The following is a 19,798-nucleotide window of genomic DNA, read 5'->3' on the forward strand; positions in this document are numbered from 1 at the left end:
TATCCAGGTCAAGCCGTCTTGGAAATGAGTGCTTTTCCTTTTGACCTGTGACTAACTGCTGGACAACAGATCTGAGAGAGGGCCTGCTGAGTTGCAGCTCTGGGGAAAATACAGGGAGAAGTTCATACAACAGTAGAGGAACTCCTCCAAGGCATCAGAAAGACCAACTTGGCCCAGGTCCCTGAGAACTAAGGGAAGCACCAAGCCTCAGCTTGGCTATGGAGTTACTTAATTGTTCCTAAATTGGGCCCTGGAAGAACCAAACAGGGAGCCTTAAAGGGGAAGGGCCAGAGCCTCCTGCTGAGGGACTATGAGACTGGGTTAAGGACATGGTATTTCCCTGAACAACCCAGCTAGTGGATAGGAAATTGGGAACCTGGGAATAGAGAAAAACAGAAGCTGAGAAAGGAGAAAGCTGGATTACTGGGTCCCAGGGGAAGTGAAGATAGGGTCAGAGGAAAGGCTGGGTGCTTTCCAGCAGACAGGTTGTTAGGAGGAAAAAGAAGATGGGCCAAAGTGAGAAGGGATGGCTGGGTAGTAAATTGTAGCTCAGAGGAGCAACAAGCCCTACATAAACACAGAGCTGGTCTCTAGCACTGCATGTCAAGGGCAAGTGATCACTCAGTTATGTAGCTTTGAATAAGCTACTCAACTTGTAAACCATTTCATTAGTAAAGTGAAGATAACTTCAATTATAAAGTTGCTGGAGAATTAAATGAGATAATGCAAATAAAGTACTTAGACTAATGCCAGATACAGAAAACAAGCAATAAAATGGTAGCTGCTATTACTATCAATTTACCTTTAATTGATATGAAACTATAATTGTTGCTAGTCTTGCCCCATGTTCTACCCTAAACTTTCTTAGAACAGAAGCCTATGGTGGACATGTACCAGGTTATGGTACATGCGGTACAGAAGGGAGGACTCCAGACAAATATAGAGTCACAATGGTCAGTACTTTCTTCCCACAGCCCACTCCCAACAAGGACCCAAACAAAGGATACGGGTTACTGAACATCCTCTTGAGGTCTACCTTCTCTTTGCAGTAGGGACACGTCTGCTTCTTTCCCACAATGCACCAGCCGCGGATGCAGAACTCATGGAATCTGAGCACCACTGGTCAAGGTAAATGGTGGGCAGCTGGGTTGGCACTACAGCCCTATGTCTTAGCCATCAGTGTTCAAGGTGTCTGTGGACTATCTCTGGAGGATGTTCAAATCCTGTCTTCACTTCTTATTAGCTGTGCAATCTTGGGAAAGTTCTTTTTCTCTGAACCTGTTTCTTGGCATGTGAAATAAGAATAATGAGCCCTGTCAAGTAAGGATAATGATCCCTGTCTCACATGGCTGACATGAGGCAAAATGGAAATAATACATGGATTTCCCAACACAGGCAAAGAATAGAAACTGAATAAATACATGATAAATAGTAGAAGTGTTATTATTCGGTGTGTGTGTGTGTGTGTGTGGGGGGGTGTTGATTCCAAAAACTGAGGGACCCAGTTAGAGGATCCTGCTTCCCTGTGACTGATCCAATTTTGGGTCAACTAGCGCAGGCTCGTGTTCCTTTCTGACCTAGCCAGTTTATAACTACTGTTTCCATAGGGTATCTCTAATCTGTGGGAAAGGGTGAGGAAGGCTGTAGTTTCCACTCTTGGGTATTGACTTCTCTAACAGGGAACAATGCCCAAACTTCTGCCCTCTTGTGTCTCTCCTACACTCAAGATCTGAACAGTATGACCATGGTCACAACCACCTCCTTCCCTTCCCAGCTGGTATGTGCATGTGCAGGAGAGATGTGGCCCAGAAGCTCAAGGCAGGATACACGTGATTGCAGGACAGCCTATACGTGTTCTCGATGATGCCCTCCTCACTGACGTCCACAAAGATTTGCTGCCCACACACGGCACACACACTGTCCGAAAGGTGTTTGGTAGGCATGCCCGACTCACTGTAGAACTGGAGGAAAAGAAGAGGAGGAAGGGAGGGGAAAGCTGTGAAAACAAGCCAAAGTGGGAAGGTACCACAAGGGCCTTTGACCTTCTGGAGAAGAGGCAAAGCGGCAGGAGAGGGCCCCAGAGATAGAGAACAGCTTTTATAAGCAAATCCCCCTTACCTCTGCTGGACAAGTGGAAGAAAGGGACAAATCAGAGATGTGTTAGGAAATTATGCCTAATAAGACCCGAAGACTCTGTTGGTTCAATATCAGGAACAAGGGGAATGGGAGAGAGAACTCAGGGCTGGTGCTCAGGAGCTATGTCAGGTAAGCCATTTTGTGGCCAGACTATGGTTCCAACAAAGATGGACAACATCTTTTCTCCAAGATTTAAAATAATGAAATATCCAGTGCAGTGTTGGTTTAATATTAATGGATATTCAGACACTTCTGGTAGCAGCAAAATAGGCTCAATCCTTTTGAACAGCATTTGGCATTATGTCTCAAACTGTCACATCCTTTGACCTATTAATTTCACTGATTTAAAGAAATAAGTAGAAATGTCAAAAAAAAAAGTTTCACACATATATTCATTTAAGCATTATGAATAATTAAAGGACAGTAAAGAAACAGAAACAGCCATAAATGACCACAATAGAATTCTTAAATTACAGTATGACCACTCAAGGAAATAACTGGCAGCCATTCAGCTGATGCTGAATATGTAAACATTAAATGTCAAAAGCAGGGCACACACACACAAAAAAAGCAGGGTATAAACATGGATGATGCACAGTATGATTAAAACCACATGTAAATATGAGCCCAAATTTATAAAGAGAGAAAATATCTGAAGAAAATTATCAGAATGATTACACTGGTGAAATTTTAGTAATAGAATTATAGGTGATTTTTTTTTTTATTTGTCTACTTTCCTGCACTCAAATTTTCTTTCTTTTTTTTTATGAAGCTAATATCATTTTTTTATTAATTAAAAAAGAATTAACAAAACAATTAGAAATCATTCCAATCTACATGTACAATCAGTAATTCTTAATAACATCACATAGTTGCATAGTCATCATTTCTTAGTACATTTGCATCGATTTAGAAAAAGAAATAAAAAGACAACAGAATAAGAATTAAAACAATAATAGAAAGAAAAAAAAAACCTATACCTCATATGCAGCTTCATTCAGTGTTTTAACATAATTGCATTACAATTGGGTAGTATTGTGCTGTCCATTTCTGAGTTTTTATATCCAGTCCCGTTGTACAGTCTGTATCCCTTCAGCTCCAATTATCCCTTCTCTCTTTTTTTTTTTTTTTAATTAACGGAAAAAAAGAAATTAACCCAACATTTAGAGATCATACCATTCTACATATGCAATCATTAATTCTTAACATCATCACATAGATGCATGATCATCATTTCTTAGTACATATGCATTGGTTTAGAAGAACTAGCAACATAACCGAAAAAGATACAGAATGTTAATATAGAGAAAAAAATAAAAGTAATAATAGTAAAATCAAAACAAAACAAAACAAAAACCTATATCTCAGATGCAGCTTCATTCAGTGTTTTAACATGATTACTTTACAATTAGGTATTATTGTGCTGTCCATTTTTGAGTTTTTGTATCTAGTCCTGTTACACCGTCTGTATCCCTTCAACTCCAATTGGCCATTATCTTACCCTGTTTCTACCTCCTGCTGGACTCTGTTATCAAGGACATATTCCAAATTTATCCTCGAATGTCTGTTCACATCAGTGGGACCATACAGTATTTGTCCTTTAGTTTTTGGCTAGACTCACTCAGCATAATGTTCTCTAGGTCCATCCATGTTATTACATGCTTCATAAGTTTATCCTGTCTTAAAGCTGCATAGTATTCCATCGTATGTATATACCACAGTTTGTTTAGCCACTCTTCTGTTGATGGACATTTCGGCTGTTTCCATCTCTTTGCAATTGTAAATAACGCTGCTATAAACATTGGTGTGCAAATGTCCGTTATATATTACTTTTGCAATTGATTTTTAAAAAGCCTTCTGCATTTATTATTAGTCTTTTATTATTATTACCTATGAAGAAGATAAATTGCATTAGCCTTTTCATATTTTCTGGATTTGTGTTTGCTCTGTTGTAAATTTTGTTTCCAAGCAACTGCCTTCTGAAAAAGTCAAAGCCTACCTTAGTTCATGAAGTCCTGAGGCTGGGTGGAGGATCACAGAGGAGGAGGAAGGGGGGCGGGGAGGGTGCACAGATGTTAGGACAGGGAATAAGGGAGAATGACACTAAACTTCCCCAGAGCAGAAAAATCTACATGTGCCAGCCCTCCCCTCACTCCGAACTGGGGAGTGCCGTGTCTGGGGAACAGCCTCTCTGGACCATCAGAACTGCTATGATACCAAGAGTCCTTGAGGGTAGAAGACAGAGATGCCCCTAGGCCTCATGAATACAGAGCTCTGTCTTCACTTCCACCTTACCCTCTTGCGAAAACCTTTAAAGTGACTCAGGGTGAGATCATCCATTCTCAGAACACCAGAGTTGCCCTATCAGTGGGGAAACCAAAGCCCTAAAATGGGAAGAAATACTTTGGAACCAGGAACAGGCCAGATTAGAATGGCCTAAGGAGAAATGAAAGGTGACGAAAAGAAGACAACTATTATATAAATTTGGCTGTGAATGACAGGAATTAGAGTCAGTAGCTATAAAAGAAAGTAGGTCAAGAAAAGAATATTTAAAAACATAATGTTAAAAATGTTAAGGAGAAGAGTACAGTAGAAAGGTGAGAATTAAAATTAAAGGTGAGAAAGGGAATAATCAATAGCATATAAGATCCCTGAGAAGGTCAGTGGAAATGGCATCTTGAGCACAGATAGTCTTTCATAGGGAAATGACACTCCACTGTAACTGGAGAGAGAGGGGAGAGTATGGGTGCAAACAAGTAGATTTGTAGATCTAGTGTCACAAAATTCTGGTAATTCCTATTTGGCTTCTAGTTTCTCAGTAAATAGGAGGCAAGGGCATTGTCCTTAATGAAGGGACACAGGGAGAGTGTGAGGTTTGAGGGTAGAGAAGGTTATAAGAAATAGATGTTACTCAAACTGGGAGAGCAAGCTTTTCAGATAAACACAGTTAGATTTCTCATTTGTAGGAGAGGAATACTAAACCTGACCTCACAAGTACCGGGAGGATGAACTTGGAAAATTTAAGTACAACCCAGCACAGGAACTTGCACATAGTAGATGTTCAGGAAATATGAGTTCCATTCCCCATCACTGAACATCACAGAAAATTTGTGCCATGAAAGTCTTAAAAGTTTTTCTTGAAAGTTCAACCCCCTCTCTATTTTCTTTTTAACTTTTTAAAATGTATAATATAATATATATACAAAGAAAAGAAAGAAAACTGATATCCTCTTCTGGATATCCGTTTCCTCCTCTGTCAAGAGAGGGGGTTAGTTTCCAGAAACCTAACACAACTTCTAGATGGGTCCCTGGACCAGGTAAGTTCTGAAACCTAGAGGCCAACCTCTCCAGAACATCAGATGGTTCTTTCTCCCTACCCCATATTACTGACAGCCCCTTCCAACATGACAAAGTTAGAATGGGCATAACCCCAATACTCCTAAAGAGTAGGAGAAGGATCAAAGGTGATGGTGGAGCTCTACAGAGAAGGTAGGGTTTAAGAAATGAGTATGATGTGCTGGGTTGTACTTGCCCCAAGACCTAAGAGAGCTAAAGCTAGGTACCATAGTACCTAATCAGTTCACGCTGATATTTTCATAAATATTTGTTGAAAAACTGAAAATGACCATTTTGCAGAGTAACAGAGAAGATTCCATGTTACAAGGTGGACTAAAATGACCTCAGACAGCAGATGGCATCAAGAAAGGATTGGCTTTAATCCATAATTTATTATTTGTCTACCGTATGTTTTACCCTGTGTGCTGGGCATGATGAAGATACAAAGACAAATCCAACAGGGTCCCTGTGCTCTAGGAGATTACACATAAAGTTTGTAGTCTATAAGGCACCTAGTATAATAGGGACTCAATAAATGGTGCTGCTCTCATCATCATCATCACTATCACCTACTGAGTATTTCCTATGGGCCAGGCTACTGGCTTTACATGAACCCTTATGGATATTTAGAATAATTCTCTTAAGGTTGGTGATGTTATTACAGCTAAGGAAACAATATCAGACAGTTAAAGTAACTTGGTCAAAGGTACTCAGCTAGTTAAAATGGATTCAAAGTTGCAATCAGGGCCATCTAGCTCTAAACCCTTATCTCCTTCCACTCCTTCTATTTTATCTGGGGCATCTGAAGATTCAGGAGGTAAAGATTCAGGGGCATAGGAACTTGCTCAGCAGATATAGGGAAGTGTGAGGTAGAACACATGGCCCAATGTAGCATGAACAATAAACTACAACCCACTTGTCTATTAACTTTCTCAGAAGAAGAATATAGGCCTGTTTCACAAGATCTCCCCATTCTCTACCCACAACATAACTTATGGGTGTGAATGGAAACTATACTGACTGGTTGTCATAAGCCTATGACCTTACAGTAACCAACTGGAAAAAACAGACACAATGCCAGGTCCACCTGACTCAATTTAAAAAGAGTTATTTTAGTTCAGATTACAGATTTCTCCATATGAGGCAAATAGAGAACTGTTCTACATTAAATAGAGTAAATGAAAAGGAATCAAGAATACTTATGGTACAATCATAAAACCTCATGTTCTCAATTTCTAGGAACTTTGAAATTAATTAATCACAGGAATACCTTCATGTCAAACCATTTCCAGAGATGGGTGTGTTGAGGATTAAGAGATGAATGAGACTTATTATTTACTGGCTTTGAGGTCTGATAAGGGAAACAGCTCCAAAACCAATTACAAATCTCTGGGATAGAAGCCGTGATCATAGGATATACAAAAGACTTTGAAAAATGAATAGCATCTATAGCTTATGATAAGTGGAATGAAAGACAGCAATGTTATAAGAGGTGGGAAGGAGAAATTGGGAATACTCAGTTATAAGGCACTTACACATACTTTCCTTGATGTGGTAAAGTGTTATTTAAAGGTGAATTTGAAGTTGAATATTGCAAACTCAAGGGCAACCACTAAAAAAAAAGTAAGAAATATACTAAGAGAGTAGAGAAGTGTAATAATATAAAATGCTCAATTAAAACCAGAGAAGGCAGAAAAGAGGGGAAGACAGAAAGACACAGAAAGAGAGAAAGCAAGCAAGCAAGAAAGAAAGCAATAAAGAAAGAAAAAGAAAGAACAACAAACAAACAAGGGCAAGGGGAACAAATAGAAAAGTTACAAATATGGTAGATATTAATCCAACTATATCAATAAGCACTTTAAATGTGAATGGTGTAAATATACCAATTAAAAGACAGAGACTGTCAGAGTGGATAAAAAACAAGATCCAACTATACTGTGTCTGTAGGAAACCAACTTTAACTCTGCAGACAAACATTAAAAGTAAAGAGCTGGAGAAAGATAAACCAGAATAACACATATCAAAAGAAAGCTGGAACAGTTATAATTCATTTCAGACAAAGCAGACTTCAGAGTAAAGAAAATTATCAGGGACAAAGAGGGACATCATATGATAAAGAAGTCAATTCTCCAAAAGACAGAACAATCTTTAATATATATGCACCTAACAACAGAATATTAAAATATGTGAAGCAAAAGTGATAGAACCGCAAGGACAAATAGGTGAATCTACTATTATACTTAGAGATATCATCACCCCTCAATCGGTAATTATTAGATCCAGCAGGCAGAAAGTCAGTTAGGACAAATCAAATAGCCCCATCAATCAACTGGGCTTAATCACACTTACAGAACACTTCCTCCAACAAGAGCAGAACACACATTCTTCTAAGCCAAAACGGAACACTTACCAACAGAGACGACATTCTGAGCCATAAAACACACCTTAAACTTAAAAGAACAGAATTATACAAAGTAGGCTCTCAGAACACAATGGTTTTAAACAAAAAACCAGTAAAAGAAAGATAGCTGGAAAATTCTAAAATGTCTGGAGATTAAACATGCTTCTGGATAACACATGGGTATGAGAAGTCTTGAGAAATTTGTAAAACACGTATTAAATGAAAATGGAAACACAAGTTGTCAAAATTTGTAGATGCAGTGAAAGCAGTGCTTAGAGTGAAATTTACAGCAGTGAATACATACATTAGAAAAGAAGAAGTATCTAAAATCAATAAGCTAAGCTTCTACATTAGGAAACTAAAAAAAAGAAAAACAAAAAGAGAGGACACAAATTACCATTATCAAAAATGATAAGAGGCGGTTCCTCAAAAAGCTGAATATAGAATTGCCATACGACCCAGCAATACCATTGCTAGGTATCTACTCAAAGGACTTAAGGGCAAAGACACAAACGGACATTTGCACACCAATGTTTATAGCAGCGTTATTTACAATTGCAAAGAGATGGAAACAGCCAAAACCTCCATCAACAGAAGAGTGGCTAAACAAACTGTGGTATATACATACGATGGAATATTATGCAGCTTTAAGACAAGATAAACTTGTGAACCATGTAATAACATGGATGGACCTAGAGAATATTATGCTGAGTGAATCCAGCCAAAAACTAAAGGACAAATACTGTATGGTCCCACTGTTGTGAACGGACATTCGAGAATAAACTTGAAATATGTCATTGGTAACAGAGTTCAGCAGGAGTTAGAAACAGGGTAAGACAATGGGTAATTGAAGCTGAAGGGATACAGATTGTGCAACAGGACTAGATACAAAAACTCAAAAATGGACAGCACAATAATACCTAATTGTAAAGTAATCATGTTAAAATACTGAATGAAGCTGCATCTGAGCTATAGGGTTTTTTTTTGTTTTTGTTTGCTTGTTGGTTTGTTTGTTGTTGTTGTTTTTTACTATTACTACTACTTTTATTTCTTTTCTTTATATTGACATTTTATATCTTTTTCTGTTGTGTTGCTAGTTCCTCTAAACTGATGCAAATGTACTAAGAAACAATGATCATGCATCTATGTGATGATGTTAAGAATTACTGAGTGCATATGTAGAATGGTATGATTTCTAAATGTTGTGTTAATTTCTTTTTTTTCTTTCCGTTAATAAAAAAAATAAAAAAAATAAAAAAAAAAAAAAAATGATAAGAGGGCGGGTCATGGTGGCTCAGCAGGCAGAGTTCTCGCCTGCCATGCCAGAGACCCGGGTTTGATTCTCGGTGCCTGTCCAAGCATTAAAAAAAAAAGAGACGGGGTGGGTGCAAGGGTAGTTCAGTGGTAGAATTCTCACCTGCCATGCAGGAGACCCGGGTTCGATTCTTGGCCCATGCACTTCCCAAACAAAGAAACCAACAAAAACAAACAATTCAACAAATGGTGCTACAATAACGAGATACTCACATGGAAAAAGAATGAAATGTGACCCTGCCATACAGCATACAAAGAAAAACAAAAAGAAAAAGGAAAAAAAAATGATAGAGGGTTCATCATTATTGATTTCATGGACGTTAAAAGGATAGTAAATGAACTTTATAAACAACTCCTATGATCATAAATGTGATAACTCAGATGTAATCAACCAATTTCTTGAAAGACTCAATCTACCAAAACTCACAAAGAGAAACAGATAATCTGAATAGGCCTGTATTTATGAAAGAAACAGAATCAATAATTAATAACCTTTCAAAACAGAAAGCATCAAGCCCAGATAGTTTCACTGATGATGTCCACCAAACACTTAAGGAAGAAATGATACCTGTTCTCTACAGTCTCTTCCAGAAAATAATAGCAGAAGGAATACCTCCGAACTTATTTTATTCTATAGCTCAGCACTACTCTAATACCAAAACCACACAAAAACATTATAAGAAAAGAAAACCATGGACCAATATCTCTCATGAACATAAATGCAAAAATCCTTAACAAAATATTAGCAAACCGAATCCAACAATGTATAAAAATACATCATAACCAAGTAGAATTTATTCCAGGTATGCAAGGTGGGTTCAATATCTGAAAATCAATTAATGTCATATCAACAAGCTAAAGAAGAAAATTCATATGATTATATCAATAGATGAAGAAAAAGCATGACAAAACCCACACCTATTCATAATAAAAACTCAGCAAACTAAGACTTGAAGGAAAGTTATTTTTTCAACTTTATGTCTACAAAAATTTACACTTAAATTATTTTTTTAAATATTTTAATTTAGAAATAGAAAACATATGGAAAGAAAAAATGGAACAAAAACATACAGGTAAATGTTTACTCCATGAGCTTCATTTGTCTACCAATCCCCAAAATGAAACCAGATTCTTTCAAAAGGTCCACTAAACATGATGTAATTATTAATTTATAGATCAATTTCATAATTAAACCCATTAAAGAAAATCCTACTGCTGTCACCATGGCAATCTTCTGGGATTCTTTTTACTGGGCTTGGTGTATCTTTTAACTAGCAGAATTGAGTCCTTCACAAACTACTGACCTGGCTCAATAAACTGCATCACCTGATGTATGTTTGCCTGTCTTGTCAATTAAGATGCCAGCAACACAGAGCATAAGAGAGTGAGGCTAATCTTATTCTTAATAGTGAAAAAATAGATGTTTTCCCTTTAAGATCAGGAACAAAGCAAGGATAGACCCACTCATACTTTTATTTAACATTATACTGGAAGTCCTAGCTAATGCAGTAAGACAAGAAAAGGAAATAAAAGATACACGGATTGGGAAATAAGAAAGAAAACTGTCTTTGAGCCAGATGACATGATTGTCTATGTAGAAAATACCAAAGAATTGACAAAAAAATCTCTTGGAGCGAATAATAAAGCAATTATAGCAAGGTTATAGGATACATAGTTAATGCACAAAAAGTCAACTGCTTTCCTAAATACAAGCAATGAACAATTGGATTTTTTTTTTTTATTTAAGAAGCTATAGGTTTACAGAAAAATCATGTATAAAATGTAGTTTTCATATACCATCCTTCTATTAACACCTTGAATTAATGTGGTACATTTGTTACAATTCAACATTTTTTATCGCTGTACTATTAATCATAGTCTATTGTTTACAATAGAGTTCAATGTGTTGTACAGTCCTAGTGGTTGTTTAAAAATTTTAATTCTAGTAGTATATATACAACCTAACAACTGCAATTTGAAATAAAAAAACACAACACCATTTACATTAGCACCAGAAAAAATTAAATACTTAGGTACAAATCTAACAAAATATATACTATATCTCTATGAGAAAAACTGTAAAACCTGGATGAATGAAATCAAAGAAGATCTAAATAAATGAAAAGATATTCCGTGTTCAAGGGTAGAAAGACTCAATATTGTTAAGACGTCAATTCTTGCCAATTGATCTACAGATTCAACACAACCCCAATCATTTAAAATCTCAGCAAGTTATTTTGTGGATACTGACAAACTGATTCTTAAGTTTATATGCAAAGGGAAAAGACCCAGAATAGCCAATACAATATTGAAGAACAACAAACTTAGAGGACTGAACTTACTTAACTTCAAGACTTACTCTACATAATTGAGACAGTGTGGTAATGGGAAAGAACAGACAAATAGATCAATGGAACAGAATAAAGAGCTCAGAAAGAGACCCAGACAAATGTAGTCGACTGATCATTGATGAAAAAGCAAAGGCAAATCTATGGAAGAGGGAACGACTTTTTAACAAATGCTGCCGGAACAACTGGATATCCACATGCAAAGACCAGGATGATCTAGACACAGATCTGATATTTTCACAAAAATTAACTCAAAATGGATCATAGATCCAAATGTAAAACTACAAAACTTTTAGAAAATAACATAAGAGAAAATCTAGGTGATTTGGGAATTGGTTTCAATCCATGAAAGAAAACGCTGCCAAGTTGGACATCATTAAAATTAAAAACTTTTGTTCTGCGACACATACTCTTAAGAGGTTGAAAAGATAAGCCAAGACTGGGAGAAAATATTTGCAAACCATATACAGTTGATTTTCGTTATATGTGGTAGTTAAGTTACTAAAGTCTCCTCAAACACTGAATAGTGAATACCAAACCATTGCTCCTAGGGTAATAAAGGGTTAGGTTCCTGCAAGCCTCTGGTCACATTATTTAGTCAATCAATTAATACAGAACTTGGTTTTATGTCTGTTTTGGTTTATTGTTGCCTTATATCTCTTGCTTTCTCCTTAAATCTGCATACGATTCCCTAGCAAATTCTGTTTCACTGGCCTTTTAGAGACTGCCCACATTTAAATGTATCTAGTTATCATCTATCATCTTCAGAACATTTTTGACCAACATTTAAATAAATACATATTTAAGCAAGTTAAATCATAAATTTCAATGGGGCAAGAAACTGAATAATGCGTTGATTCATTAACACTAAACTTATGACTGATGACAGTACTATAATTCAAGTCTAAATTATAAGTTGACATAACACATGCATTTTCTCCATAAGGCAACTACAGTCTTTTTGTGCTTAGGAACATTAGACAGCATTTCAGCACTACACTTGGGAGCCATTTTAAATTGCAAAATTTTTTTTAAAAAGGCCAAAAAAAAGTGAGAAACATGGTACTGAATATGTGAAAAGAACATCTGTCGACATACAGTATGAGAGCTGAAACGAGAAAGCAGAGTATCACTTTGTTCAGTCTCAGTTGGGAACGTGTGTGTCAAATGACTTCAATTCTACAAGTGACTGCAAAAGCACTGTGAATACTGATTTAGGGATTACAAGTAAATTTTATTGAGTATGCAAATAAGCAAATGTGGAAAACCTGAATAATAAGAATCTACTGTACCTGATAAAGGGCTTATATCAAAGTATACAAGGAACTCTTAAAACTCAACAAAAGGAAAATAATCCAATTTAATAATGGGCAATGATCTGAAGAGGCACCTCTCTAAGATATACAGATGGCAAATAAGTACATTATGTCACTGAGAAACTGCAAATTAAAACAACAGTGAGATACCACAATACACCTGTAAGAACAGCTGAAATCCAAACACTAACCACATCGAATGTTGGCAGGGATACAGAACAACAGGGATTCTCATTCATTGTTGATAGCAATACAAAATAGTACAGCCACTGTGGAAGATGTTTTGGCAGTTTCTTATGAAGCTAAACATAGGTCTTACATCATACAATCCAGCAGTTATGCTACCTGGAATTTACTCAAATGAATGGAAAACTTATGTCCACGTATACATCTGCACACATATGTTTATGGTAGCTTTATTCATAATTTCCAAAATTCAAATGCAACTAAAATGTCATTCAATAAGTGAATGGATAAACTAACTGTGGTACATTCATATATTAGAAGATTATTCATTGATAAAAATAAAGTAGCTTCACAAAATAAATCTCAATAAATCTGAAGATTAAGATCATATAAAGTATCTTTTCTGATCACAATAGAATAAAACCAGAAATTAGTGACAGAGAAAGTGGAAAATTCACAAACAAGTTTGTGAAATTTAACCAATAAAATCTTTTTTCTTTTCTCTATTTTTTTTTCTTTTTATATCTTATTATTTTCCAGTACACCCTTAAATAAACAATAGGTCAATAAAAAAAAATCACATGGGAAATTAGAAAATATTCTGAGATAAATAGAACACAATATATTCAAACTTATAGAATATAGCAAAGGTGGTATTCAGAGGGAAACTTATAGCCCTAAATGCTTACATTAAAAAAGAAGAAACGTCTCAAATCTCACACATGGAAAAACTAGAAAAAAAAAGAGCAAACCAAACCCAAAGTGAGCAGAAGGAAGGAAATAATCAAGATGAGAGCAAAGATAAATGAAATAGACAATAGAAAAACAATGAAGACAATAATGAAACTAAAAGTTGATTCTTTGAAAAGACCAATAAAACTGACAAATCTTTAGCTAGAATGACAGAAAAAAAGGGAAAGAACAAAAATAACTAAAATGAGAAATTTAAAGGAATTTAAAGGAATTTAAAGGAATTTAAAGAAATAAAAAAAGGATTTTAAGAAGATGCAATGAACAACTGTATTCCAACAGATTATATAACTAGATGAAGTGGCCAAATTCCTAGAAACACAAACTACCTACACTGACTCAAGAAAAAAGACAAGATGTCAACAGATCAATAACAAGAGACTGAATCAGTAATCAACAACTTCCCAACAAAGAAAAGTCTAGGACCAGATGGCTTCACTGATAAATTTTGCCAAACATTTAAAGAATTAATGCCAATCCTTCTCAAACTTTTCCAATACTGAAGAGGAGGAAAGACTTCTTAATTCTATGAGGCCAGCATTACTCTAACACCAAAACCAGACAACAATTTCACAAGAAAGAAAAATTACAAACCGATATCCTTTACAAATATAAATGAAAAATTCCTCAACAAAAAGCTAGAAAACCAAATCCATCTGCACATAAAAAGTATCATATACCAGGGCCAAATGAGATTTATCCCAGGAATGCAAGAATGATTCAACATAAGAAAATCAATCAGTGTAATACACCACATTAACAGAATGAAGGAAAACCACATGATCATCTCAACTGACAAAGCAAGGCATCTGACAAAATCCAGTACCCCTTCCTGATAAAAATATGTAGAAAATTAGGAATAGAAATAAACCTTTTCAACATGATAAAGGGCACATATATAAAAAACCCACCCTAAGATCATACTCAATGGTTAAAGACTGAAACCTTTCCCTCTAAGATCTACAACAAAACAGGGATACCAAGAGTATCCTTGTTATTCAACACTGTACTGGAAGTTCTAGCCAGAGAAGTTAGCCAAGAAAAAGAAATAAAAGGCAGCCAAACTGGAAAAGAAGTAAAACTTTCACTATTTGCAGATCACATGGTCTTATATATAGAAAATCCTGAAAAATATGCAACAAAGCTACCAGAACTAAATAACAAAATCAGCAAAGTGGCAAGATACAAGACTAGTACATGAAAACCAGTCGCGTTTCTATATGCCAGTAATAATCCAAAATGGACCCCCCCAAAAAACAAGTCCATTTACAATAGCAACTACAGGATTAAAATATCTACATGTTAATGTAATCAAGGCTATAAAGGACTTGTAAGCAGAAAACTAACATCATTACCAAAGTAAATTAAAGAAGGCTGAAATAAATGGAAAGAGTACTCAGTGCTCAAGGGCTGGAAGTCTTAATATTAAGTTGTTAAAACCACCCAAAATGACTTAGGGATTTAATGCAATCACATTCAAAATAATGAGGCAAGGTTAGAATTAAGGCAATGGCTGGTTAATGAGCAAAGGGCAAATTGCACAGAGCAGTCAGATCGCAAGAAGGCAAGGAGAAAGGCATCTTTGAGGAAAATGGCAGTAAACAACCACAGATAGCAATAAACATCTTCAGGCAGCAGTAAACAGCACTGGCACCTAAAGGAGTTACCTAGGATCAGGCTATAGCAAGGAAGGGGAGAGGAGAGGAGTAAGTAAAGCTAAGCAATAAAAACAGATGGTCATATGAAACTTAACCCCACAAAGGATAGGTCAAGCCTACTTAAAATTAGGCCTAAAAGTCACCCCCAAGAGAACTTCTTTTGTTGCTCAGATGTGGCCTCTCTCTCCAGACAACATAACAAGCAAACTCACCACCCTCCCCCTGTCTACGTAGGACATGACTCCCAGGGGTGCGAACCTTCCTGGCAAAGTGGGACAGAAATCCTACAATGAGCTGAGACTCAGCATCAGGGGATTGAGAAAACCTTCTCGACTGAAAGGGAGAAGAGCGAAATGAGACAAAATAAGTGTCAATGGCTGAGAGACTTCAAACAGAGTCAAGAGGTTATCCTGGAGGTTATTCTTATGCATTAAATAGATATCACCTTGTTAGTCAAGATGTAGTGGAGAGGCTGGAGGGAACTGCCTGAAAATGTGGAGCTGTGTTCCAGTAGCCATGTTTCTTGATGATTATTGTATAATGATATAGCTTTCACAATGTGACTGGGTGATTGCTAAAACCTTATGTCTGATGCTCCTTTTATCTACCTTATTAACAGATGAGTAAAATATATGGAAGAAAGATAAATAATAGGATAAAGATAAATAATAGGGGGAACAAATGTTAAAATAAATTTAGAGTGAAATGCTGGTGACTGGTGAGGGGGAGGGGTAGGGGATATAGTATATATGATTTTTTTTTTAATTTCTTTTTATGAATAGATGCAAATGTTCCAAGAAATGATCATGATGATGAATATGCAACTATGTGATGATATTCTGAATTATTGATTATATATGTAGAACAGAATGATCATAAATTAAGAATGAAAAAGAAAAAAAAAAGCAGATGGCCCCAGCATTAGTGCCCACATGTCCTCTCACATGTGCTCTCAATAAACTTTCCACATGCTTATTCTTGTGCTGCGCTCTTGAATTCTTTCTTGCAGCCTGGCAAAGAAACTAGGAAGCCCAAATCTGGCAACAATTCCAATAGCCTTTTTTTTGGAAATAGAAAAGCTAATCATCAAATTCATAAGGAAGAGCAAGGAACCCTGAATAGTTAAAACTATTTTGAAAATGAAAAATGTTGAACTCACACTTCCCAATTTCAAAACTTATTTCAAAGCTACAATAATCAAAACCATGTGGAGAATCAATATTTGGAAACGACATATCAGATAAAGGTCTAGTATCCAGAATTTATAATGAGATTGTTCAACTCAACAACAAAAAGACAGCCAACCCAATTACAAAATGGGAAAAAGACTTGAATAGACACCTCTCAGAGGAGGAAATACAAATGGCCAAAAGGCACATGAACAGATGCTCAATGTCCCTGGCCATTAGAGAAATGCAAATCAAAACCACAATGAGATATCATCTCACACCCACCAGAATGGCCATTATCAACAAAACAGAAAATGACAAGTGCTGGAGAGGATGCGGTGAAAGAGGCACACTTATCCACTGTTGGTGGGAATGTCAAATGGTGCAACCACCGTGGAAGGCAGTTTGGAGGTTCCTCAAAAAGCTGAATATAGAATTGCCATACGACCCAGCAATACCATTGCTGGGAATCTACTCAAAGGAATTAAGGGCAAAAACTCAAACGGACATTTGCACACCAATGTTTATAGCAGCGTTATTTACAATTGCAAAGAGATGGAAACAGCCAAAATGTCCATCAACAGACGAGTGGCTAAACAAACTGTGGTATATACATACGATGGAATATTATGCAGCTTTAAGACAGGATAAACTTATGAAGCATGTAATAACATGGATGGACCTAGAGAACATTATGCTGAGTGAGTCTAGCCAAAAACTAAAAGACAAATACTGTATGGTCCCAATGATGTGAATCGACACTCGAGAATAAACTTGGAATATGTCATTGGTAACAGAGTTCAGCAGGAGTTAGAAACAGGGTAAGATAATGGGTAATTGGAGCTGATGGGATACAGACTGTCCAATAGGACTAGATACAAAAACTCAAAAATGGACAGCACAATAATACCTAATTGTAAAGTAATCATGTTAAAACACTGAATGAAGCTGCATCCGAGCTATAGGTTTTTGTTTTGTTTTGTTTTGTTTTGTTCTTACTATTATTACTTTTAGTTTTTTTCTCTATATTAACATTCTATATCTTTTTCGGTTATATTGCTAGTTCTTCTAAACCGATGCAAATGTACTAAGAAACGATGATCATGCATCTATGTGATGATGTTAAGAATTACTGATTGCATATGTAGAATGGTATGATTTCTAAAAAAAAAAAAAAAAAAATGGAAAGCACAATACTACCTAATTGTAATGTAATTATGTTAAAACACTGAACGAAGCTGCATCTGAGCTATAGTTTTTTTTTCTTATATATTTTTGTATTTTTTATTTTTATTTTTTCTCTATATTATCATTTTATTTCTTTTTCTGTTGTCTTGCTATTTCTTTTTCTAAATCGATGCATATGTACTAAGAAATGATGATCCTACATCTATGTGATGATATTAAGAATTACTGATTGCATATGTAGAATGGAATAATTTCTAAATGTTGTGTTAGTTAATTTTTTTTAATTAATAATAAAAAAAAAAAAAACATGTGGTATCAGCAGCAGGACCAACATACAGACCAATGATATAGAACTTAGGGCACAAAAATAAACCCATACACCTATGCAACCAACTGATTTTTTGACAAGGGAGCCATCTACTCAAGGGGGAAAGAGTAATCTCTTCAACAAATGTTGCTGAGAAAACTGAACACACACGTGCAAAAAATCAAAGTGGACCTCTACATTACACCAAAGTGCCAGTTTGAAAGTATTATGTACCCCAGAAAAGCCATGTTTTAATCCTGATCAATCTTGCAGAGTCAGTCATTTCTTTTCATCTTGATTCAGCCCTGTAAATTGGAATCTTTTGATTAGATTATCCCAGAGCTGTGACGCGCTCAATTGTGAGTGTGACCTTTGATTAGATGGAGATGTGACTCCACCCATTCCCAGGTGGGTCTAGATTCATTTACTGGAGTCCTCTGAAATCAGAAACATTTTGGAGCAAAGACAGAAGCCTCACAGAGCCAAAAGAAATGGCAGAGTTGACAAGAAACTTCAGCACAGAGCTGACACAGATGCCGACACTTGGAGAATAAAGAGACAAAGATACATGGAGATGCCTGGAGCACAGCAGACATTGCCATGAAATGTTAAGCAAGTCAGAACCTGGAGAGAGCCAAGGGAAGTCAAGAGATGAGAGCCAGCCCCAGAGAAGCAAAATGAGGAATCCCCACAGGAACAGAGGCTGAAAGCAACAGAGCCCAGGGGCAAGGGACCAGCAGATGCCAGCCACATGACTTCCAAGCTGACAGAGATGTTCCAGATCCATCAGTCTTTCTTGAGTGAAGTAACCTCTTGTTGGTGCCTTAATTTGGACATTTTCATAGGCTTAGAACTTAAACTAGTAACTTATTAAATTCCCTTTTCAAAAGCCCTTCCGGTTACGGTATATCACATTCTAGTAGCTTACTAACTAGAACAACCATGTAAAAAAAATAAAAAATGGGTCACTAAATATAAGCATTTAAACTATAAGATTCTTAGAAGAAAACAGGGAAATATTTTCAGGAACTTGTTCTAGGCAATGGATCCTTAGACTTTCTACCCAAAGCACAAGTACCCAGGGAAAAATAGATAATTGGACATTATCAAAATTAACTTTTGTGCATGTAAGGACATTACCAAGAAAATGAAAAGATAATCAACAGAAAAGGAGGAAATTTTTGGAAACCACATATCTGATAAGAGTTTAACATCCAGAACATATAAAGAACTATAACTCAACAACAAAAAGACAAACATCCCAATTTAAAAATTGGCAAATGACTTGAAGACACTTCTTTAAAGAAGATACATAAATGGCCAATAAGCCTATGAAAAGATGCTCAACATCATTAGCCCTTAGAGAAATGCAAATCAAAGCCACAATGATGTATCACCCCACACCCTCAAAAATGGACATAATTTTTGAAAAACAGAAAACAACAAGTGTTGGTGAGGATGTGGTAAAACAGGAAATTTAGTATATTGTTGGTAGGAATGTAAAATGGTGCAGCCACTGTGGAAAACAGTTTGGCAATTCCTCAAAAAGTTAAGTATGGAACTATCATGACCCAGTAATCCTGCTTCAAAGTATATACCCAAAATACTGAAAATAGGGATTTGAATGGATATTTGTAACCAATGTTCATAGCAGAATTATTCACCTCAGTCAAAAGGTGAAGCAACTCA

The 19,798-nt window shown here is 36.1% G+C and overlaps 1 protein-coding gene across 8 annotated transcripts in view; it reads right to left on the reverse strand.

Annotated features, from left to right (window-relative positions):
* RNF121 (ring finger protein 121) overlaps positions 1-19,798 on the reverse strand; it is a 142,262-nt gene that overhangs the window by 954 nt on the left and 121,510 nt on the right. For all 8 annotated transcript variants that reach the window (XM_077113707.1, XM_077113705.1, XM_077113709.1 and 5 more), the window contains 2 exons: positions 1,828-1,961; positions 1,008-1,109 (listed from right to left, as the gene is read on the reverse strand). In XM_077113707.1, the coding sequence (XP_076969822.1) occupies positions 1,008-1,109; positions 1,828-1,961 (236 nt within the window). The remainder of the gene's footprint in view (positions 1-1,007; positions 1,110-1,827; positions 1,962-19,798) is intronic.

This window comes from Tamandua tetradactyla, chromosome 8, assembly GCF_023851605.1.
Source record: "Tamandua tetradactyla isolate mTamTet1 chromosome 8, mTamTet1.pri, whole genome shotgun sequence".
NCBI lineage: Eukaryota > Metazoa > Chordata > Mammalia > Pilosa > Myrmecophagidae > Tamandua > Tamandua tetradactyla.